This window comes from Malaclemys terrapin, chromosome 9, assembly GCF_027887155.1.
Source record: "Malaclemys terrapin pileata isolate rMalTer1 chromosome 9, rMalTer1.hap1, whole genome shotgun sequence".
Taxonomy (NCBI): domain Eukaryota; kingdom Metazoa; phylum Chordata; order Testudines; family Emydidae; genus Malaclemys; species Malaclemys terrapin.
Window position 1 is genome coordinate 51,091,345 of NC_071513.1, and position 23,228 is coordinate 51,114,572.

General features: G+C 47.4%; 1 protein-coding gene across 1 annotated transcript in view; it reads left to right on the forward strand.

The window, feature by feature from the left end:
• LOC128843178 (ovotransferrin-like) overlaps positions 1 to 23,228 on the forward strand; it is a 59,842-nt gene that overhangs the window by 22,908 nt on the left and 13,706 nt on the right. The window contains exons 16-22 of the mRNA XM_054039776.1: positions 473 to 659; positions 2,405 to 2,428; positions 4,117 to 4,158; positions 5,904 to 6,074; positions 7,296 to 7,390; positions 9,317 to 9,394; positions 16,408 to 16,490. Of these exons, the coding sequence (XP_053895751.1) occupies positions 473 to 659; positions 2,405 to 2,428; positions 4,117 to 4,158; positions 5,904 to 6,074; positions 7,296 to 7,390; positions 9,317 to 9,394; positions 16,408 to 16,490 (680 nt within the window). The remainder of the gene's footprint in view (positions 1 to 472; positions 660 to 2,404; positions 2,429 to 4,116; positions 4,159 to 5,903; positions 6,075 to 7,295; positions 7,391 to 9,316; positions 9,395 to 16,407; positions 16,491 to 23,228) is intronic.

Consider the following 23,228-nt stretch of genomic DNA (forward strand, 5'->3'; position numbering starts at 1 on the left):
ATTGTCTTATGGGAATCTCTGACCATCTTAAGTTGAGCTGCAAAGTGAACTTGTGAGACCGGAGAATCCAGCCCTCTGCATGAGGAAAATATGTATTTTGAGATCTCTCACTATTTCTATAGGACCAAAACTGATTAAGACCAGTCATGTAGTGATACATGGCTTCATACTGCAGTCCCTGCTCTCTGTATTAGGGCTTTCTACCTTGCTCATCACCGTGGTATCTGAGCTCTTTCCAGGTAAATCTGCATGGTGAGGCCCCCTACTGGATTTCGTGGATTCTTCTGCTCTCCTCCCGTCCCTGTAGAAGGAAGTTCTTTTGGGAGTGTATGCAAATATTTTTTCTTACATTGTTCTGTTGATGGTGAGAGAACTTTCTCCAGCTTTACGCCATACAGATGATCTGACTCTGCATGAAGCTGAGTCTTTGCTTTCATCTATGTCCATTTACCTGTTCATTCCTGTATTTCAGGCATTGTATGGAAGCCGTGGATCTCAGAAAGCTATCTTCCAGATGTTTCAGTCTGAAACCAAGGACCTTTTATTCAAGGATTCCACCACGTGCCTGATTCAACTCTCCAGAGGAACAACCTATGAGCAGTACCTGGGAAAAGACTACTTTGATTCTATCTCTAGTCTCAATAAGTGCTCACCATCAGGTAACTGTAACAAACCCAGATGAGAAATAGATGAACTGCATTTGTCTGCTACATAGACATGAATATCATGGGGAGTTGGGGCTCGAGGGAGACGGGAGTTATGTTTGTCACTGCCCAGTCCAGTTTTCCAAGCAAAATGAAGGCAACAACTTATGAAGATACCAATACATCTTTTTGTCTTATAAAAATGTTATGAGTTGAACCATGCTGGATTGGTATCACCAGACACTAAAGTCTGTTATTTATCTCTAGTATAGGTACAGTATGAGAAGTGGGGATGCAACTTTCCCTGCCCCGCCAATGTGCTCAGTCCTGTTCTGTAGAAATACATCTTAGGAGAAGAGATGACAAGTTCCTTTTTCACGTCCATTCAGTACTTGGCCTCTCCTCTGAAATTGCCAAGAAGGTGGCAAATTAGAGGAGAAGCCAAGAACGGAAGGTAGCTTTTGTGATGTGGACTTGTGTCCACTAAGAATCTAGCCTGAGATCACCAGTTCATTTCACACAGTCCACCGTCCACTCAGTGAATGGTAGCAACTCTTGGCCCCTGCTGACCTGGCACAGATTTGAACCAGTGCCCTAGAAGCCTCTTAACAAGTCCCTTGAGCCCATCCAGTCCACTGACCACTAATATTATGAAAGTTTATTCCCCAACTGGAACTTCACTTAGGACGGAAGAATCCCATGCACTGCTACAGACTAGGGACCGAATGGCTAGACAGCAGTTCTGCAGAAAAAGACCTAGTGGTTACAGTGAACGAGAAGCTGGATATGAGTCGACAGTGTGCCCTTGTTGCCAAGAAGGCTAATGGCATTTTGGGCTGTATAAGTAGGGACACATTGCCAGCAGATCGAGGAACGTGATCATTCCCCTCTATTCGACATTGGTGAGGCCTCATCTGGAGTACTGTGTCCAGTTTTGGGCCCCACACTACAAGAAGGATGTGGAAAAATTGGAAAGAGTCCAGCGGAGGGCAACAAAAATGATTAGGGGGCTGGAGCACATGACTTATGAGGAGAGGCTGAGGGAACTGGGATTGTTTAGTCTGCAGAAGAGAAGAATGAGGGGGGATTTGATAGCTGCTTTCAACTACCTGAAAGAGGGTTCCAAAGAGGATGGCTCTAGACTGTTCTCAATGGTAGCAGATGACAGAACAAGGAATAATGGTCTCAAGTTGCAGTGGAGGAGGTTTAAGTTGGATATTAGGAAAAACTTTTTCACTAGGAGGGTGGTGAAGCACTGGAATGGGTTACCTATGGAGGTGGTGGAATCTCCTTCCTTAGAGGTTTTTAAGGTCAGGTTTGACAAAGCCCTGGCTGGGATGATTTAGTTGGGGATTGGTCCTGCTTTGAGCAGGGGGTTGGACTAGATAACCTCCTGAGGTCCCTTCCTACCCTGATATTCTATGATTCAGAGAGCGCTAGAAACAATATATTGCTGTGAGCTCTCCAGCCAGCCAGTGCTCCTGCCCCATTTCCTATGGGGTTTCCTGCTTGGAGAACACATGGCCAGAGTAGCTCTGAGCAGCCTGCCCCTGATCCATTCCAAACAGTGAAATCCTGTCGGGACTGGGTTGGGACAGCTCTTTGTAGCATTTTGTGCATGTAAACCTAGGGTATGTTTTCCACATGGAGAGATTGTTACTGTAGTGTTATCTGTGCTGGTAGAATGTGAAATGTGTTTATTTTCTGTTTAAACAAGCTGCCAGCAATATCTGAATCTGCCTGTTCTCTTCCCCTTACAGAACTCCTCCAGGTCTGCAGCTTCAGTGACTTGGACTGATCAGATTAACGGGAGCGCCTCACAGTGGGAGGAAAAATCTGGATGCTTCATTCCTTGTAGCATTCTCAGCACTGAACTCTAGCTAGCTGGGGTCCCACTGCTGCTGTCTCTTCCCCCCCTTTAACTCACCATTGAAGAGGTGTCTAGCCTGTTCTCATGACGTTTGACTCCCTGCTGTCACCAGAGCAAGAAATAAAATCTCAGAGTCTAACATTGGGCTTGCTGTGATTCAGTTTGAAATTCTCCTTTGCATTTGGAGTCTCAGCTATTACAGAATGCTATCAAATACACAGAATAGCACAAGCCGGCCTCACAGAAATGTACATATTTATTTTTCAGTGTGTATTGTGTGCCTATCGTATTTCTTTGGAAGCACTAACAATGCATCTATATAGCTGCTATGGTAATACAAATAATAATAATACATACCCAGAATAACCCAAACCAGTAGAGCTTATTCAGCACCAAACCTTAGATACCAAGTGGAACCAGTCAGAAACATTGAGCTGCAATTTCCACTAATGCTACATGACCAGCATTTCTGATGCAATAGGTTGGCACCTGTAAGCAGCAAATAAACATAGTTCACTGCATGGAAAATTTAGATTGTGTGCTTTTCCAGAAGGACAATTGTATCGAACCAGCTAAAACCTCCGAAGTATTCACACATCAACTCTCTCAGAGAATGCATGCTCCGACCAGTCAAGTACCCTTCTTGGCTACTCCCAGACTGCTGTGTGAGGATCTAGCAACTGAATCCCTGAGGGCTTTCAGCCTCCAGAGTTGGAACAGAGCCCAGGCACTGCCCCTATCTTCGGGTCCCTAGGCACACTCTTGGGGTGCACTCCCCCACCCCAGTAGCTGACACTATTCTCACAGGAGGGCTAGGGGGGTTAACCTGTTCTGGTAGCTAGGAACAGGTAACGTGGGGCAGAGAGAGCAAGGAGGGTTGAATGGGGGTGGGGGGGCCTCAGGGAGGCGGTCAGGGGGTGGGGAGCAGGGGAGATTGGATAGGGGATGGGCGTCCCGGCGGGATGGTCAGGGGACAGAAAGCAGGGGTGTTTGGATAGGATGCGGGAGTTCCGGGGGGCTGGACAGGGGGCAGGGGCCAGGCCACGCCTCGCTGTTTGGGGAGGCATAGCCTCCCCCAGCCTTCCTTACTTGGCCCTCCATACAATTTCTGTACCCGATGTGGTCCTAGGGCCAAAAAGTTTGCCCACCCCTGATCTAGGAGAACATTAGCCAACCCCTTCTTGCAGCAGCTCTGATTGGTTGTTCTGTCACATGGAAAAGTAGGGCAGGGACCAATCATAGGGCTAAGATTTGCTAGGGGGCTGTGGCTTCTTAGCGCCAGACTGGGCCCAAGCCCCGCCTAAATCTGGTTCACTTGTGAAAAAGTTGCATGAGGTAGTAACACTGCAGACAAGTAGGAGGAAGTATCTTCTCCCAGCTCCGGCCAACCTGCTTAGCATATCTGTTGGCCAGTCAGCATACAGCCATTAAATTTAAGGGTCATATCTGCTTAGGGTGACCCGAATTGGGTGGGACAGTCTCAAAATGCTGCGTTCAAGTCCTGGGCTGAATGACTCCAGGACGGTATTTGTCCCAGCTCTGCACCTGCCTGAGGCTCAGAGGAAGCGCCAGTCTCACCCCTGCTCCTCCTCTTCCCCATAGGCCCCGCCTACTGGCCAGGCCAGAAGCTGGATCTGGGCCGTGGTAAGAGCCACCCAGGGAGCCTGGGCCACTGTGGAGAGCCCTGGACCCTCCACCAGCCCTGGATAGCACACTTGTTATTTCTAGTGCAGCCCAGTTTGCTTCAGGCTGAATCCTGAAAGGGCTTACAAAGTGCAGTCAGGTTAAGCTACCTTGCTGAGCAAGAGTGCTGATCTGTAATTTATAGCAGTGCTCTTAAAATACAGGATATTTGACTCAAGGGCTTCAGTTTCAGAGTTCCCTTTGGATTATTTAAACACTAGTTTGGGATTTTTTTAGGGCCCGTATGTCCTGGTTGTCCCCACTGATCTGGGCCAGTGTTGCTAACACTTGTGATTGGTTGGAGTTTTCCCCAAAGCCCCAACTGCTACAGTCAAGAGACTGTGTGAAAAGTAACCTCAGCTTTCATTAACAAAAAAAAGGAAACGTATAGGTCTGATGTTTGCAGAGAAAAACTTGAAAAAGCTTAAGTGTGCCTCCTAGAGTCTGTGCAAAAGAAGGCATAGAAAAAGAATCCAAAATTTATTATTTAAAAAAACCTCAAGATTTTTAAGCCCATGATTTCTAGGGGGCCCTGCCTCATTATTTTTGAAAGCTTTGAGGTCAGTAATTCTGAAATCAGATCATAAATGGCCAGTTTTTACTTTGCAGAGTGACAGCATGTTTTCAGGCCTCTGTGTATTCTCAGACAGGCACCTTTTCTCTTTTTAGTAGCGCGTGATGCTTTCACTGCATGGACCTCTCTCACCCAACTCGAGTACAGCAGTTGCTTGACTGGGAACAGAAGTAGGCTTGTAACTTGGACCCCTTGTTTGCTGTAGCGCTCCATGTACATATTTATTAAGAAAACTATTGGTCTGAGTATTAGGAGAACAGGAGTTAGTGAGCTGGAGAGGAATCATGGAGAGTAGCCTCTGCTTTGCTAATTTACATCTCAGGTGTACTTAATGGTTTTAGCTTCTACTAGCAGCAGCTTGCTGAGGTGTTATTTTTAGAGGAGCAAGCCCTATGTGTTAAAAACCAGTACCATCAAATGTGAGTAATTTCAAATGGATTATTTATATCCAAAAATTCACTACATATCTAGAAATTTAGTAGGGGCCCTGTGGAAAATATTGTACTGTATGTACTCATGTAATTAGAGACAATATACAAACACAAGGGGGCACACTTCAGGTTGCTAAACAGCCTTAATCCTGACCTTTCCTAACTTTTGAGTACTTGACTTTGCAATGCTAATAATGTTCTCTTAATGCCATTTTTTGTATGGAATATACTATGTAATATGTAGAATTCAAGAATGCAGCAGCAGGCTGATTAAGGATTAATATTTTCCTTACTCCCACAGTGCTCCATATAACTGCCTGTTTAGCTGTGGAGCTCATGCAAGTCACTCTGGTGACCCATGAACTGCTATCTTGTCAAGCCTGTGGGAAATGGCCCACTATGCTCTGGAACTATTTGGCGTTGTAAATTGATAAATCCTGGTGTGGTGGCGATGCTGGCTGTCCTACGTGGGAGCAGGAAGTAGGCATGACTGCCAGTGACCCTGGTGCAAAAAGAAGAGTCGCTGTTAAAAGTTTTACAGACTGTTTGGCAGCAATTGCCTGCAGACTGCAACTCCCATGAGGCTTTCCAAAGAAGGCCCTGGAGGACCACAACTCCCGAGAGCCCTTGCGGCGAGAGTGTGGGCGGGGAACTACGTTTCCCATGATGCATCTGCACGGTGCGGCGCTCTGACGGCGCAGGCCACGACTGGGGACACGTGGCTATCAGCGCGGGGCAGGGGATGGCGTCGGAGGGCGACCAGCGAAGCGGGCTGCAGCCCTACCTGGACTCGCTGCGGCAGGAGCTGCAAGTGCCGGACTCGACCCTGCTCTCGGTGCTGCTGGCGCTGCTGGCCGTGGCCCTGACCCTGCGTGAGTGACTGCGGCATGACACCCCGACTCGCTGCGCGGCCCGGTACCCCGACCCGCCTACCCCCGGCCCGGTACCTCGGCTCGCCTCCCGTCGGCCCGGTGCCCCCGACACCCTGCGCGGCCCGGCCCGGCCCGCTTTCCCCCGGCCACCCCGGCAGGCTGTTTGGTCTACCCCCCTGGCCCGGTACCCCAACCCCCTAACGTACCGAAAGCACCAGTGTCACAAATTCAGTGTCCACAATCACCCCCTCTTGTGGTTGATTTTTGAATGCGCTTTTAATTTACAGTGGAACCCCATTTATCCGATCTAATTAGGACTGGGGCCAGATCAGATAATCAGAAATTGGGATAATCAGGAGAACTGGCAAAGAACTTTCTATCCCTTATTTTAAGATGAGGTGAGAGCTCAGGCAGTCAGCCCCTGGTGGCTGGTGGTTCGCTTAATATGGAGAGCCAGATAATGGAGGCTCGGATAAATGAGGTTCTATGTTTCACTCTATATGCATCCGAAGAAGTGGGCTGTAGTCCACGAAAGCTTATGCTCTAATAAATTTGTTAGTCTCTAAGGTGCCACAAGTACTCCTGTTCTTTTTGCGGCTACAGACTAACACGGCTGCTACTCTGAAACCTGAGGTTCTATTGTATATCAATAAAACGTGTTCAAACTGAAACCTATATATATCGGGGCTCGGGAAACTGAAGTTCAATGTTTCATCTTAATTGTGGAAAAATGCAGATTTTTGTTGTTTTTATTATCAGAGAATTTTGTTTTTTTGTATCATGGAAAACTAGGATCCCAGAGCCTTTGCTCTGTTGCAGCTGAATATCTTCAGATGTGGTCCATGAGTTTTCAGTGAAGTTTGGCTATATGGAAAATTTAGGAAAGTTAGTATGAACCATTTGTTAGCTAGAGAGATTTAGAGAAAAAATGGTGGGACTTGCAAAATTAAAGGGAGTATTATTTAATTTTAACAGCTAATTGTTCATCTATATCAGGTAGTATTAAACCTCGTCAGTATGAAACTCAAAGCCAGCTTACCTGTGAAGATGCTATGGCACCTCCATAATGCTCAGAGCAAGGTTAGATGAAAAGGGGTAAGACATCTGAGCTGTATCTAGACTAGTACTTCCACTGAAGGCAAATTACAAATCCAAAATTTGTTTGTACAGATGCACGCTTGGCCATATGCTGGTATCCTGTAATTTTTCCTTTGTCCACAGTGATTTGGAAACTTATCCGGGGCAGGAAGAGCAGCCGGAGAACGGTGCTTCTGGTAGGCCTTTGTGACTCAGGAAAAACACTGCTGTTTGTCCGAGTAAGTAAAGTTTGGGGTGTTTTATAGTACTCCTGCCACTGAGATTGGCAAGGTGAATGAAAGCTGAGTGGCTCATGCTCTTCTTTTCAAACCTTTAATGGGCTCTTTGGGTGCATTTGTGGAAGGGGAGAACTCTCTTTAAATTAAAACTTGCAAGTATAGTAGATTCTGCTTAGTAGAAACCTGGATGTTAACAGCTTCTGGTTAATAGCATCATTTTGTTGGGAATCAGCCCTGTCCTATTGACTTTAAGGTTAATGGGATTCAGATGTTGGCAGTGGCATGCCATTTATTAAGGACAATTTTTTAGGAGGAAGGCTCCAGCTGCAGGTAGGTTTGCAAGCTGCAGCCAAGGAAGGAAGTGCTGGACTGGGCCTTCTCTAACTGCAGCCTAGCAAACCTGCCTGCAGCCCCTAGTGCTTCCTTCTGGGACTGCAGCCCAGCAAGCCTGCCTGTGCACAGGAATTGCACAGGAGGTCAGGGGCTGAGGGCTCTGTGGGGAGGCTGGGGAAAGGAGCTGCAGCCAGGGGGGAAAGTAACTTAATGGACTTACCGGTACACAGGGCAGCCAGGGTCCTGGGCAAGGTGGAAGGGGCGGCTAGGGTGGAAGGGGTGGGGTTGGGGCTAGACTCCCCCAGCCAGCCCTTCGGTACTGCCCAGCATATGCCGGCCAGGGCTCTGACGGCCGCTGGCGCAGGCCCCAGGACAGCTGCCCCTTTTGCCCCACCCCTCCAATTGGCGGCCCTGCTGGTACGGTCGGCTGTGTATCGGTAGCCATTTTCTTACTGGTTTACTTTCACCTCTGGCTGCAGCCCAGGTGCCAGAGCTTCACGGTACCTCTCCTTGTGCTCCCTGGGCTGCACCAGGGAAGAAAGCGCTGGGATGTGCTGAGCCCCAGTCCCTGGAGAGTTGAGGTGCTGTGCAGCTCTGTGGACTCCCACTGCCCCTACTCACTGTAGAAGCCCCAGCATCCGGGCTGCAGCCCCGCTGCCCGCAGGCACATTTCCTTGGCTGCAGCCCTACAAGCCCCAGGCCAGCGTTTCCTACCATGGCTGCAGCCCTGCAAACGTGCCTTCCACTTATTGGCAACTGCTGGATAATGGCAAATTTTTTGCAGGCTGCTGAGGGGTTGCTAATAAGCAGAATCTGCTGCACTTTGTTTTATTCCCTCTTGTTTGCAAAATACTCCTTGAAACATGAAGATTAGAAAACCTATTTTTTCTATTTGGCACATTTATTCAGTTTTGAAAAGAACTAGAAATGATGACTTTGTAAATGCCTTTTTAAAACATGTATTTAAATCTATCATTCTTTCCCAATCAGCTTGATTATAAAGTGGGCCAAATATCAGACCTATATTATTTTATTCTTTTTTAAAAAGTCTCAAAGCTGAGTTCATCTCTTTATATGTTCCTGTATTTCCATTACCTTGTTCTAAATGTTGTTTCATCCCTGATTTTAGAAATCAGGCTGATTAAACAACTTGTTCATACATAAGTAAAAATTAATTATAGCTTGACACAATGCTTTTTGTTTGTTTGGGTAGTCTTCAGTTTCCCTATTCTGTTTCCAGTAAGGCTGCTGGGATACATAGCAAAGAATGTTTAGTGTTTTCTTGAGAGGAAACTGCCTACAGCATTGTAATTGCTTGTCATTCTGGACTGTGATTAAGCATTAATGGCAGCTTTGAATTAGGCTCAGTGTTGGAGCCCTTCATTTGGGGGGGATGGAAGTGTTCCATGGAGATGGAGCCAGCCAGTGTTAATTGATTGGGAGGTTCCTGGAATGATAGGAAACAATCAGTTTAACATTTCCTAAAACAGACAATTCCATCATTTTGCTGAAATTTCATTGAGTAGAAAAAACATTTCCTCGGAAACCTGGAAATAGGATTGATTTTCCTCTGTCTTGTTTTATTTTTAATAGCTGTTAACAGGCACTTACCGAAACACCCAGACCTCCATAACTGATAGCTCTGCTGTTTACAGAGTCAGTAATGACAAGGTAAGCAGACACTGGTTTGGATTTTGCATAAAACTCTTGGGGTATGACAAGTTTGGTTGTGAGTTGGTGGCCTTTGAATTTACAGCTAATTATAGTCAGATTCTGCAGAGAGAGGCACTAGTCTCCGCATATTTAAGCGGAAGCTATAAATCTGATTTGGTGTCTCCTTCTCCTAGCTTTGCCAAAACTGGAACCGGTCTACCTAAAATTTCACTCAGTTGGTCTTAACCTGGGATAGAATCTTTCTAGAGAGGCTGGGACAAATCTGTGATGGAAGGGTAGATAGGGAATGGAGGTCTGAGAAGCTCAAGTGGGTTTCATTCCGTTGTCAGATTCTATTTTTGTTTGTTTTTTTTTTGGCTCATCTTATCTTCAAAGTGTCTTGACCTAGAAACTACAGATTTGTTCCAGTCTTTTAAGGAGGTTCGTTGGGGGATTATTTAGGTATTAAGAGCTGTGTTCATAAGCTAAGTAAAGGATGCATGGCGCTAATGGGGCAGGAGTCATGAGAACGGAACGATATGAGGAAAGGGGGCTGGTCAGAGGTGAAAGTAAGCCGGTACGCCGTGCTTCCGTGGTGCAGCTCGGGGAGCACAAGGAGAGCCAGTACGCCGTGCCGGATCGCACCGGCTTCCGCAGTGGGGATTTAAAGGGCTCCCTGCCGGAAGCCCAGAGCTCTTTAAATCCCTCCCCGCAGCTCTGGCGGCTGGGCTAGGGCTGGGATTTAAAGGGCCTGGAGCTCCGTGACAGCCGGAGCCCTGGGCCCTTTAATTTGCCCCTGAGCCCCGGGGGCTCCCAGCCACCTCTGAAGCTGGGAGCCCCGGGTTGATTTAAAGGCTCCACCCCCTCAGGACTCTGGCAGTACCAGTAAGTCCTGTAACTTAGGGTACGTCTATACTTACCTCCGGGTCCGGCAGTAAGCAATCAATCTTCTGGGATTGATTTATCGCGTCTTGTCTAGACGCGATAGATCAATCCCAGAAGTGCTCGCCGTCGACGCCGGTACTCCTGCTCCGTGAGAGGAGTATGCGGAGTCAACGGGGGAGCCTGCCTGCCGCGTGTGGACCCGCGGTAAGTTCGAACTAAGATACTTTGACTTCAGCTACGTTATTCACGTAGCTGAAGTTGCGTATCTTAGTTTGAAGTGGGAGGTTAGTGTGGACCAGCCCTTATTTTCACCCATGGGGCTGGTCCAGAAGAAGCCACAAAAATCTCCAGCAAAACTTTAACCTTGAGTTCAAGGGACGCTCTCAACTTGAATTCTAGTTATTTAAGTCTTACACCACCCTCACGCTGCTAATATTTGTAAACTTACTGTATTTTTCTTGTTTTAGACATATATTTCTCTCCCTGTTGTGTGAAAGGCCTATACAAATTTTAGGGCAGAGGTCCCCAATCTGTGGGGCGTGGTTCCCTAGAGGGAAGCTGAGGAACATTTAGTGGTGCATGGCTGGGGCCCGGGGCAGCGAAGGGAGCGGCACCCATCTCTGCTCCTGCCTCTGGCTGCTGGCCCCGTGCCCAGGGCTCCGTGCCCACCCTCAGCAGTGACCCCAGCCTCGGCCCCCTTACCCCTGTCCACATTTCTCCTTCCCCGAGCTGGGGTGGTGGCATTGCCGCCGCAGGTGGTGGTGGCGGCAGGGTTGGCAGGCTCCCTACCTGGCTTGGTGCCTCCCTGGACGCGGCAACATCCCTCAGCTCCTAGGCAGAGGGGGAGACGCAGCCAGGCAGCTCTGCACGCTGCCTCCTCCCTGAGCGTTGGCTCTGCAGCTCCCATTGGCCGGGAACTGCAGTCAATGGGTGCTGCGGGGGTGGCGCCTGCAGGCGGAGGCAGCGCGTAGAGCCACCCAGCCCCTCTGCCTAGGAGCAGAGGGATGTCGCCACTTCCGCGGAGCCTCCATGAGGTAAGTGCCGCCCACATCCCTCTCCCGCACCCCAGCCCTGAGCCCCCTCCCACACCCAAACTCCTGCTGCTGTTGGGCAAGGGGGGTGCAGTGGCCTGAGACTGCCCCAGTGGTGGCATGGGGGCCTCTTACACTCATGTATAGAAGCTGCCTATCAACAGCAAATAAGTGGGAGACTTTGGGCACATATGCTGTAGGACAGGGGTCTCAAACACGCAACCCGCAGTGTTATTTTCTGTGGCCGTGAGCTCCTCGCGCCCCCCCCCCCCCCCGCCGTCCCCCAGCATTTACCTAGAGTGGCTGCAGCCCGATGCGCACCGGGGGCAGGATAGGCTCCATGCCTGCCTGCCCTGCCCCCGCGCTGCTCCGGGAAGCGGCCGGAACCTGGGGAAGGGCACAGGGGTGTGTGTGGTTGTTAGAACATAAGAGAGGCCGTACCGGGTCAGACCAAAGGTCCATCTAGCCCAGTATCCTGTCTACCGACAGTGGCCAATGCCAGGAGCCCCAGAGGGAGTGAATCTAACAGGCAATGATCAAGTGATCTCTCTCCTGCCATCCATCTCCACCCTCTGACAGACAGAGCCTAGGGACACCATTCCTTACCCATCCTGGCTAATAGCCATTAATGGACTTAACCACCATGAATTTATCCAGTTCTCTTTTAAACTCTGTTATAGTCCTAGCCTTCACAACCTCCTCAGGTAAGGAGTTCCACAAGTTGACGGTGCGCTGTGTGAAGAAGAACTTCCTTTTATTTGTTTTAAACCTGCTGCCTATTAATTTCATTTGATGACCCCTAGTTCTTGTATTATTGGAATAAGTAAATAACTTTTTCTTATCCACTTTCTCCACATCACTCATGATTTTATATACCTCTATCATATCCCCCCTTAGTCTCCTCTTTTCCAAGCTGAAGAGTCCTAGCCTCTTTAATCTCTCCTCATATAGGACCCGTTCCAAACCCTTAATCATTTTAGTTGCCCTTTTCTGAACCTTTTCTAGTGCCAGTATATCTTTTTTGAGATGAGGAGACCACATCTGTACGCAGCATTTGAGATGAGGGCGTACCATCGATTTATATAAGGGCAATAATATATTCTCAGTCTTATTCTCTATCCCCTTTTTAATGATTCCTAACATCCTGTTTGCTTTTTTGACCGCCTCTGCACACTGCGTGGACATTTTCAGAGAACTATCCACGATGACTCCAAGATCTTTTTCCTGACTTGTAGCTAAATTAGCCTCCATCATATTGTATGTGTAGTTGGGGTTATTTTTTCCAATGTGCATTACTTTACATTTATCCACATTAAATTTCATTTGCCATTTTGTTGCCCAATCACTTAGGCAACCGTGGTTCCCCGTTCCCGACCAATGGGAGCTGCTGGGGGAGCCTGCCCTGCCCCCGGTGCATGTCGGGCCGGAGCCCGCCCCCCGAACCCCTCCTGCAACCGAACCCCCTGCCCTGAGCCCCCTCCTGCACCCTGAACCCCTGCCCTGAACCCCCTGCCGCACCCTGACCCCCTGCCGCACCCCTCACTCCTCCTGCACCCTATACCCCAACTCCCTGCCCTGAGCACCTGCCACACCCCTCATAGAATCATAGAATATCAGGGTTGGAAGGGACCTCAAGAGGTCATCTAGTCCAACCCCCTGCTCAAAGCAGGACCAATTCCCAACTAAATCATCCCAGCTAGGGCTTTGTCAAGCCGGGCCTTAAAAACCTCCAAGGAAGGAGACTCCACCACCTCCCTAGGTAACCCATTCCAGTGCTTCACCACCCTCCTAGTGAAATAGTGTTTCCTAATATCCAACCTAAACCTCCCCCACTGCAACTTAAGACCATTGCTCCTTTGTCATCTGCCATCTGTTCTGAGAACAGCCGAGCTCCATCATCTTTGCAACCCCCCTTCAGGTAGTTGAAGGCTGCTATCAAATCCCCCTTCATTCTTCTCTTCTGGAGACTAAACAATCCCAGTTCCCTCAGCCTCTCCTCATAAGTCATGTGCTCCAGACCCCTAATCATTTTTGTTGCCCTCCGCTGGACTCTTTCCAATTTTTCCACATCCTTGTAGTGTGGGGCCCAAAACTGGACACAGTATTCCAGATGAGGCCTCACCAATGTCGAATAAAGGGGAACGATCACGTCCCTCGATCTGCTGGCAATGCCCCTACTTATACAGCCCAAAATGCCGTTAGCCTTCTTGGCAACAAGAGCACACTGTTGACTCATATCCAGCATCTCGTCCACTATGACCCTTGGGTCCTTTTCTGCAGAACTGCTACCTAGCCATTCGGTCCCAAGGCTGTAGCAGTGCATGGGATTCTTCCATCCTAAGTGCAGGACTCTGCACTAGTCCTTGTTGAACCTCATCAGGTTTTTTTTGGCCCAATCCTCTAATTTGTCTAGGTCCCTCTGTATCCGATCCCTACCCTCTAGTGTATCTTCCACGCCTCCTAGTTTAGTGTCATCTGCAAACTTGCTGAGAGTGCAGTCCACACCATCCTCCAGATCATTAATAAAGATATTAAACAAAACCGGCCCCAGGACCGACCCTTGGGGCACTCCGCTTGAAACCGGCTGCCAACTAGACATGGAGCCATTGATCACTACCCGTTGAGCCCGACGATCTAGCCAGCTTTCTATCCACCTTACAGTCCATTCATCCAGCCCGTACTTCTTTAACTTGCTGGCAAGAATACTGTGGGAGACCGTATCAAAAGCTTTGCTAAAGTCAAGGAATAACACATCCACTGCTTTCCCCTCATCCACAGAGCCAGTTATCATAGAAGGCAATTAGGTTAGTCAGGCACAACTTCCCCTTGGTGAATCCATGCTGACTGTTCCTGATCACTTTCCTCTCCTCTAAGTGTTTCATAATTGATTCCTTGAGGACCTGGTCCATGATTTTTCCAGGGACTGAGGTGAGGCTGACTGGCCTGTAGTTCCCCGGATCCTCCTTCTTCCCTTTTTTAAAGATGGGCACTACCTTAGCCTTTTTCCAGTCATCCGGGACCTCCCCTGATCGCCGTGAGTTTTCAAAAATAATGGCTAATGGCTCTGCAATCTCGTCCGCCAACTCCTTTAGCACCATCGGATGCAGCGCATCCGGCCCCATGGACTTATGCACGTCCAGTTTTTCTAAATAGTCCCGAACCACTTCTTTCTCCACAGACGGCTGGTCACCTTCTCCCCATATTGTGCTGCCCAGTGCAGCAGTCTGGAAGCTGACCTTGTTTGTGAACACCGAGGCAAAAAGAGCATTGAGTACATTAGCTTTTTCCACATCCTTGGTCACTAGGTTGCCTCCCTCATTCAGTAAGGGGCCCACACTTTCCTTGACTTTCTTCTTGTTGCTAACATACCTGAAGAAACCCTTCTTGTTACTCTTAATATCTCTTGCTAGCTGCAACTCCAAGTGTGATTTGGCCTTCCTGATTTCATTCCTGCATGCCTGAGCAATATTTTTATAGTCCTCCCTGGTCATTTGTCCAGTCTTCCACTTCTTGTAAGCTTCTTTTTTGCATTTAAGGTCAGCAAGGATTTCACTGTTTAGCCAAGCTGGTCGCCTGCCATATTTACTTTTCTTTCTATACATCGGGATGGTTTGTTCCTGCAACCGCAATAAGGATTCTTTAAAATACAGCCAGCTCTCCTGGACCCCTTTGCCCTTCATGTTATTCTCCCAGGGGATCCTGCCCATCAGTTCCCTGAGGGAGTCAAAGTCTGCTTTTCTGAAGTCCAGGGTCTGTATTCTGCTGCTCTCCTTTCTTCTTTGTGTCAGGATCCTGAACTCGACCATCTCATGGTCACTGCCTCCCAGGTTCCCATCTACTTTTGCTTCCCCTACTAATTCTTCCCTGTTTGTGAGCAGCAGGTCAAGAAAAGCTCTGCCCCAGTTGGTTCCTCCAGCACTTGCACCAGGAAATTGTCCCCTACACTTTCCAAAAACTTCCTGGATTGTCTGTGCATTGCTGTATTGCTCTCCCAGCAGATATCAGGATGATTAAAGTCTCCCATGAGAACCAGAGCCTGCGATCTAGCAACTTCTGCTAGTTGCCAGAAGAAAGCCTCGTCCACCTCATCCCCCTGGTCTGGTGGTCTATAGCAGACTCCAACCACGACATCACCCTTGTTGCTCACACTTCTCAACTTTATCCAGAGACTCTCAGGTTTTTCTGCAGTTTCATACCGGAGCTCTGAGCAGTCATACTCCTCTCTTACATACAACGCAACTCCCCCACCTATTCTGCCCTGCCTGTCCTTCCTGAACAGTTTATATCCATTCATGATAGTACTCCAGTCATGTGAGTTATCCCACCAAGTCTCTGTTATTCCAATCGCATCGTATTTCCCTGACTGTGCCAGGACTTCCAGTTCTCCCTGCTTGTTTCCCAGGTTTCTTGCATTTGTGTATAGGCACTTAAGATAACTCATTGATCGTCCCTCTTTCTCAGTATGAGACAGGAGTCCTCCCCTCTTGCGCTCTCCTGCTTGTGCTTCCTCCCAGGATCCCATTTCCCCACTTACCTCAGGGCTTCTTTTGCCTTCCAATCGGTGGAGTCTCCTTCTGCTCCCTTCCCTCAGAGGGGTCATCTAGTCCACTCTCCACATTAGTACCTGTAGAGAGAACATGGAAACGATTGCTCACCTGTATCTCCATGGAAATGATTGCTCATCTGTATTACATCCCTCCTGCCCCCTCTGGGGGCAGGGAGGGGGTGGAGTTGGGGTGGGGATTTCAGGGAAGGGGTTGGAATGGGGGCAGGGAAGGGGTGGGAAGAGGCGGGGCAGGGGCGGGGCCTCATGGAAGGGGTGGAGTGGGGGCGGGGCGGAGGCGTCAGTAAATGCGGCCCTCGGGCCAATGTGCTAGTACTCATGTGGCCCTCATGGTCATTTGAGTTTGAGAACCCTGCTGTAGGAGAAATGATGATACCAGAAGGGGTTAGGGAACTGCAAAGCAGTCTTGTTTGCTGTGTAGGCCATGGCTGTCTGTAGAATATGAACTGTTGTGTATCTTGTTACATATTTTATTATGCAGACCTTCATGATCATGCATATTTGTGGATTAAATATTGATGGAATTGTTACTTCTTCTGGTCTATTTACAGGGCTCTAGTGTGACGCTGATTGACCTCCCAGGCCATGAGAGCTTGCGACTTCAGTTCTTGGAGAAGTTCAAAGCTACAGCTAGGTAAGTGGTTGAAGACTGGAGGAGATAGATGCTTCAGTCTGTAAATGGATAGAGGCCAAATTATGATATGAAGGCTGGGTTGGGGAGTGAGTTGAGAGAGATTCGAGCAAATATGGAGCCCCTATAAAGCTGTTCTCTTGTGCCCTGTGTTATAAGGTCAAAAACCAATGTGCAACCTCCTTCATTTCCTCCACCCTTCCATTCCCCGGAACTGCTCTGCCATGCCAGCTTGAGGGAGGGGTGCGGGAAGAGGGTGGTAGAAGGCAATAGGAAATGCGCATGGAACTGGTGTGTGCATTTCTGGAGAGAGTAGAAGGAGGTTTCCACTCAACTCTTCTGCACGTTGCAGGTGTTGCTTCATACCATGATAAGCAAACGTCACACTGGTATCCCTGGTAAGGCAGCACCCCCACCTGTCCAGCACACTGACCCATGCTGATTGGGGCAGGGGTTCTGTGCTGCCTTGAGCAGAAAGTCACCTATGGTACTGAGTCAACAAGGTCGCTTGTGCAGCGCCTAGACTTTCCTTGGAGGCCTTCCATGCCAGTGCTGTTCATGTCAAACCCTGCAAAGCTTACAGTGTGGCAGCAAGGATAACATAGTTGCCTGGCACCATTGTACAGACAGAGCATGCAGGTAGGATTTAGCAGAATTGCATTCCCAACATTTTATTCAACATATTCCAAACTTCTATATAATGGAGCAAGTTCTTTGTTGGATTTTTGATATCAGCTTTCTTAAATAGCACCAGGAAAGTGAACACACCAAGATTTCTTTTTTTTTTTTTTTAGGGGAGGGGGCACAATTGCGCTTTAAGAGTGGATCTTCAGCACCCCAAGCTAGTACAATCCCTGCACCTTGGGACTTCTCCCCGTTTTTAAAATCTTTCCCGTTCTAGTTAAATCCTGTACTTCTCTCTGTGTCCAGCTCCACAGCCTCAGATAGTGGCTTGGGTTCAGGCTAAGGTTGCTTTGGGAAATGAATTACTCTTTTATATTTCAAAATTAATGTTAGTCACTGGGAGGGCTGTCGGGATCTCTTTGGTGGGGTTGATATCAGCTGATAACTGGTGGGAGTGGCTGAGCCATCCATACCATAGTGTTAGCAGGGGGTTGGCAAGCTGTCTTCCCCTGAGCTTAGCCAATGCTGCATTCATGTTGCTAATCTGCCCCAAGTGTTCCAGACCTGAGCCTCTGCCAGTACACCTCAATCGCGATCTGCAGCTTTCCAGTTCTGGCTCATTTGTGAGCAGATCACCAGATGTAGCAAATGGCTGTCTGTTGTAAACATAGGGCCTCCAGAGGTCAGGCCAAAACATGGCTTTGACTTGGGAAGTGTTCTGAACACAAGAACCAATTGCTGATGCACTAAACCCTCTGCCCTTGATGGTATTTGTTAGAGGGCTTTCCCTTCACCCTCCCACTTCCCTGGTTCTTGTCATGCAGACAGTGTGATGAAGCGGGACTGTTCTTAATGTTTTCGCTGAATACTGTGTGGGTGCCTCAGTTTTCCCTATGCATTTCTTAAGTATCTAGGTGGGGGGATCAGGGTGTGTGATTGTTGTAGATCCCTAGAGGGCAGGGGTGATGCAGTCTGCACAGAGAATGGCTGACATCCTGTCTCCTGGCAACTGATGGCCTGGGCCCCTTCCCTGCAAGGTGCCAACTGAAGGTGTTGGAGAACAAAGAGATCAGGTGGCCTCCTGGCCCTGGGAAAGAGACAAAGGCCAGAGGAGGGGCTGGAGGGAGTCTCAGTTTGGAGCTGGCTGGGGAAACTGAGGGAGGCCCAGCACTGGGGTCTGGGCTCCCTACTCTCCCAAGATGGACCTGACTGAGGGGTCCTGTTTTCTGTACCTACAGGCTCTGTTTTGGCCTGTGCTCCTGTTGTCTAATAAACCTTCTGTTTTACTGGCTGGCTGAGAGTCACGGTGAATTGCAGGAAGTCGGGGGTGCAGGGCCCTGACTCCACCACACTCCGTGACAGACAGCAAGCAGCAAAAGACGAGACGTCTGAATTGCAGACAATGCAATGTTTATTGGGGTTAGTTTCCAAGCAAGCATATTCCGAAGCCCTTCACACCAGTTGGGTGTATCTCTGATAGTCGGTTTCCCAATGTTCCGTTCCCAGCTCTGATGCCGCAGAGCATTTACCCCGTGTCCCCCTTCCCAGCTCTGATGCCGCAGAGCCTTGCTTGTGTCCCTATTCCCTGTTCCCCCACCTTAGCAAGCATGATTCCAATTTCCCCTCCACCTCCTGTTTGACCCCAGTTTATATAGTAATATTCTCATACTGAGGCACCCACACAGTAATATTATCTTAACCAGTCATTTTACTGAAATTTAACTAACCAGTCCTAACATATTGTAGCATAATTCTCTAACCTATTATATCCCACTACCCTAATTAACTTACACCTAGCAAAATTAATTATACAGCAGACAGAAACAATTAGAGAACCAGACAGATTATGGCTCCCTCTTTTCTATAGTTAAAGATAAAACCATACGGAAATGAGGGTTTCACAGCCACAACCATTGATACGTGGTTTCTTGACAGACAGGATGCTATAAAACTAAGTTTTCTTTAGCCATCTTAAGATCTGTTCCTTTATCTGGTGGTGATGGGCACTGTCAGGGTTCCCTCCCCACTCTGAACTCTAGGGTACAGTTGTGGGGCCCACATGAAAGACCCCCTAAGCTTATTTCTACCAGCTTAAGTTAAAAACTTCCCCAAGGCACAAATTCTCCCTTGCCCTTGGACAGTATGCTGCCACCACCAAGTGAGTTGGACAAAGATTCAGGAAAAGGACCACTTGGAGTTCCTGTTTCCCGCAAATATCCCCCCAAGCTCCTCCCCTTTCCTGGGGAGGCTTGAGAGTAACCAAGGTGAGCACAGACCAGACCCTTGGGTTTTTAGGACACTAAAACCCCAATCAGATTCTTAAAAAACAGAGCTTTATTATAAAGAAAAAGTAAAAGAAGCACCTCTGTAAAATCAGGATGGAAGGTAATTTATAGGGTAATCAGATTCAAAACACAGAGGATTTCCCCTCTAGGCAAAACTTTAAAGTTACAAAAACAGGGATAAACCTCCCTCTTAGCACAGGGAAAATTCACAAGCTAAAACAAAAGATTTTAAAACAAAACCTAACGCATTTCCTTGCTATTACTTCCTATTTCTGTAATATTAGATGCTTAGTTCAAATATGGCTTAGGGAAATGTATTTTCCCTGCCCTGGTTCCTCGCTGACCTGAAGAGAACACAAAGGAACACAAAACAAAAACCTTCCCCCACAGATTTGAAAGTATCTTCTCCCCTTATTGGTCAGGTGCCAACCAGGTCATTTGAACTTCTTAACCCTTTACAGCTAAAGGAGGGATTAACCCTTTACAGGGTAAGGAGGGATTTTATGCTACCCTTAGCTGTATGTTTATGACAGGCACTATCAGGACAGGATTGTCTTCCTAATAGCCCAATACCACCTTATTTCAATGTGACTGGTTTGGGATGTGAGGATGTGACCGTATGCTTCACAGCTTTTATGGCTGCCTCTGCTGCTTAGCCAAAGACCTTAGTCTGAGGCCTTGTTCTTACTCTATCCTAGTGAGAGAAGGCCCATACACAGGAGGACTGTGATTTTGATTCTTAGCTAGTTACAGGGGTATAAAAACAAAGTGGTAAAAATACACCTAAGTTCTTAAAGTATAGGTCTTTACAGGCAGGCCTGAATATCTATATTCTAACAGTATTGTCTGTTGCAGCCGTTCAGAAAAGGAATTCTACTAGTCCGCCACCTCAGCCTGTCAAAATGCATTCTTACCCTCTTGGCTCCCTGGTGTTAAATCCAGGCTTGCTCAGGCATGAGATTTGGTGGTAATTGTAATCCTAAACAATGCTGCCAAGAAAGAAATCTCATTCTCTCTGGTGTCCCACATCCAGCCTGCAGGCCCACTTCCTCTCGAGCCCTAATCCCCAGCAGTAGCAAGGAGAAGCCCTTAATGAAGGTTCATTGATTGCTGTTCATGTCAGCCACAGAACTAGTATAATTGCTTGCTTGTTTGTAACTTTGGTTAAATTTTCATTAAAGTGTCCAGGCCTCCTACCTCCTCTTCTATGATGGGCTTGTGCTTCCCATTATGCATAGTACAAAGATTGCCCTAGTAAGGGAGCATTTTTTTCTGTCACTCCTCTGGGAAACCTGCTCTCAAAGACAAGATACCGAGTTAAGAGCTAATGGCTTCTTGCTGGGTGGGATGTGTTTTACTTGTCCCAGTCTGAGATTGTGGTCAAGAGTGGGATAATGCTTATTTAGAAATACAAGCTTTTGCTGGGACTGTGAGGCTGGGAAACCCATAGATCATTGGTTGCAATTTTAACTTCTGAAACCACCCATGTAGATTCTGATGGAGAAAGATACTGAGAACTCAGGATCCTAATGACTCGGGAAGGTCACAAGTCCAAAAAGGAAGTTTTCTCCTTTGACCCTTCTTATTCAGTGGATGGGACATGATGTTAGCACTCACGATAACCTTTAGCCACAGAGCTCCACAGTTCAGCAAGGCTAAGAGCTAACTTGCATGTACAGAAATGCAAATTAGATGGTTGCTCACTGTAACTAGGTTGTCTGGGTGGCGCCCCCTTGGGGCCTCTCTGGGCACAGCTTGCCACACTGCAGGTCCTCGCAGATTAGGGGTCATGGTGCTTTAGCCCTCCGGCTATGGCATGTTCAAGTTCTACCCCCTTCGGGGACGTCAGCATCCAGAACGAAAAGGAAAACGTCTGACTTCAGAATGGGTGTATTGGGAGCATTCCGCCCATCTGCCCTGTGCTTGTTTCGGGTTGCTAATCCCCTTGTCAGTCCCACCCACCACATGGCTCATCCAAGCAGCAAGCTGCCTTATGCTTTTGGCTGGAGTCAGGCATACCTCGTCCAGGAAATAGCAGAGCCCCGAGCTGGGCCGGGTTTCCCAGGGTGGATAAAAATCAATGGTTTAAAAAAAAAAATGGATTTTTTTAAATTTAAATCAGATTTTTTTGATAAAATGCTTTTTGAGGGAAAAAAACCTATCTAGAGAGAGTTTTAATTAAGATACATTGTAGATCAAAGATATCTCGTTGTGGAATAGGGATTATAAATTCTAATTCTATAGGATGAGACAATATATTCATTTAATGTTTAAGAAAATTTTGTAAATGAGTTTCAATAGTTCATGGAGTAAGGACCCATTTTTATGGGGTTCCAGGGGCTTCTGTATAGATTAACCTAAATAATCTTTCTATCCACCCAATGGGACACAGTGCTCAGTCTAGAAGATACCATCATAGATGCTTAGTTTTGCAGTTCTCAAACTGTGGATTTGTGTCTTCTAGGTAACATGCTTGTTAACAGCAAAAATGTTTTAAAATAAATAAATAATAAATAGAGGTGAGAAATAGCCCTCAACTCTATTGTCCCTCTGGCAAATTTTTGTACACAGAGGTCAATCCCTTACTTCTCTCTAAAAGTGTAAAGTTTCAAAAAGTTCAATGAATAGAAGATTGTTGGGGGCGGAATAGATCTGGACAAAGAGAAGAAGTCTGGAGATAAATTTGAGAAGCGAGGGACATATGCTTGTTTTGTTAAAATATTACAAGTTTGCTGTTGAAGAAAAATATCCAGAATACTTAATGTTGTTGTTTTAGTTAAATAAAACAATTTAAATGTCTATATGGTGATGTTCTACTCCTAATACAGCATGGCAAGAAAATCCTCCAAATATTAATGATTAACCTGTTGAATTGGAGATAGTTCACCTCCCAATGACTTCATTAATATCTGCTTCAATTACCTTTGGTAAATGAAATAACCAAACAATCATTCATTTTCTGATATAGCTGTAAAACTAATCTGAAAAGTTTTCAAAATAAATCACTGTTTAAAAATCTATAGTGTGTACCTTCTAAAAATGAAACTTGCATCTATCTCTGAGTTGTGAAGAATATGTATTAAGGTTATAACAACCAACAAGAATGCATTTTTATGTAGAAAACCATGATTTAATCGAGTCTTCCTGACTAGTGATTTAAATCAAATCCACCCTGAGGTTTCCCCATTTTAATTCCCCTCTCCCCACCTGACATTGGCTGCAGGTGAAGCAGGGTGAGGTCCAGTGGATCCACAGACTCTCCTGAACCCCATCATTGCCCTGGTGGGGCAGAGAGGCCCCGTCACGCTCTATTTGCAGCAACCTTCCATGGGTGGTAACAGGACTGCACTCAGTCTGCCCAGCTGTATGGGCCTGGCTCCAGCCTGAGGGGGAAGATGGGGCAGTTAGTTGATGTACCAGCCTGTCACCTGCTTCTGGGTTCAACTGTGGCATGGTCAAGAGTGAAAACACATTTGATAACGTTATTCTCGTACCTGCTAGCACAGAAGGCCACTTCTGCTTAGAAGTGGGCTGGATTGGACAGTCAGGAAGTATTACAAGAGACTGTTCTGGAGAGTAATGGGAGGTGAACTTACCTTGGTGCCTCTCTCCATCTCTGGCTTGAGGACTTTCCCAGGAGAGCGCCCAGCACAGCTCAAGAAGGGCGTCCCCGGTCCAGATTTAGGTGCATCCTGTGTGGGGCCTCATGGAAGTGAGTGTGATGTTGCTCTCCATATGTTTATGGAAATATGCTTATGAGTGTAAATATAATGTAACTGGAATATGTTTTATGCCAAAGGGCTATTGTAAGGTATCATTACAAAGCTTATAA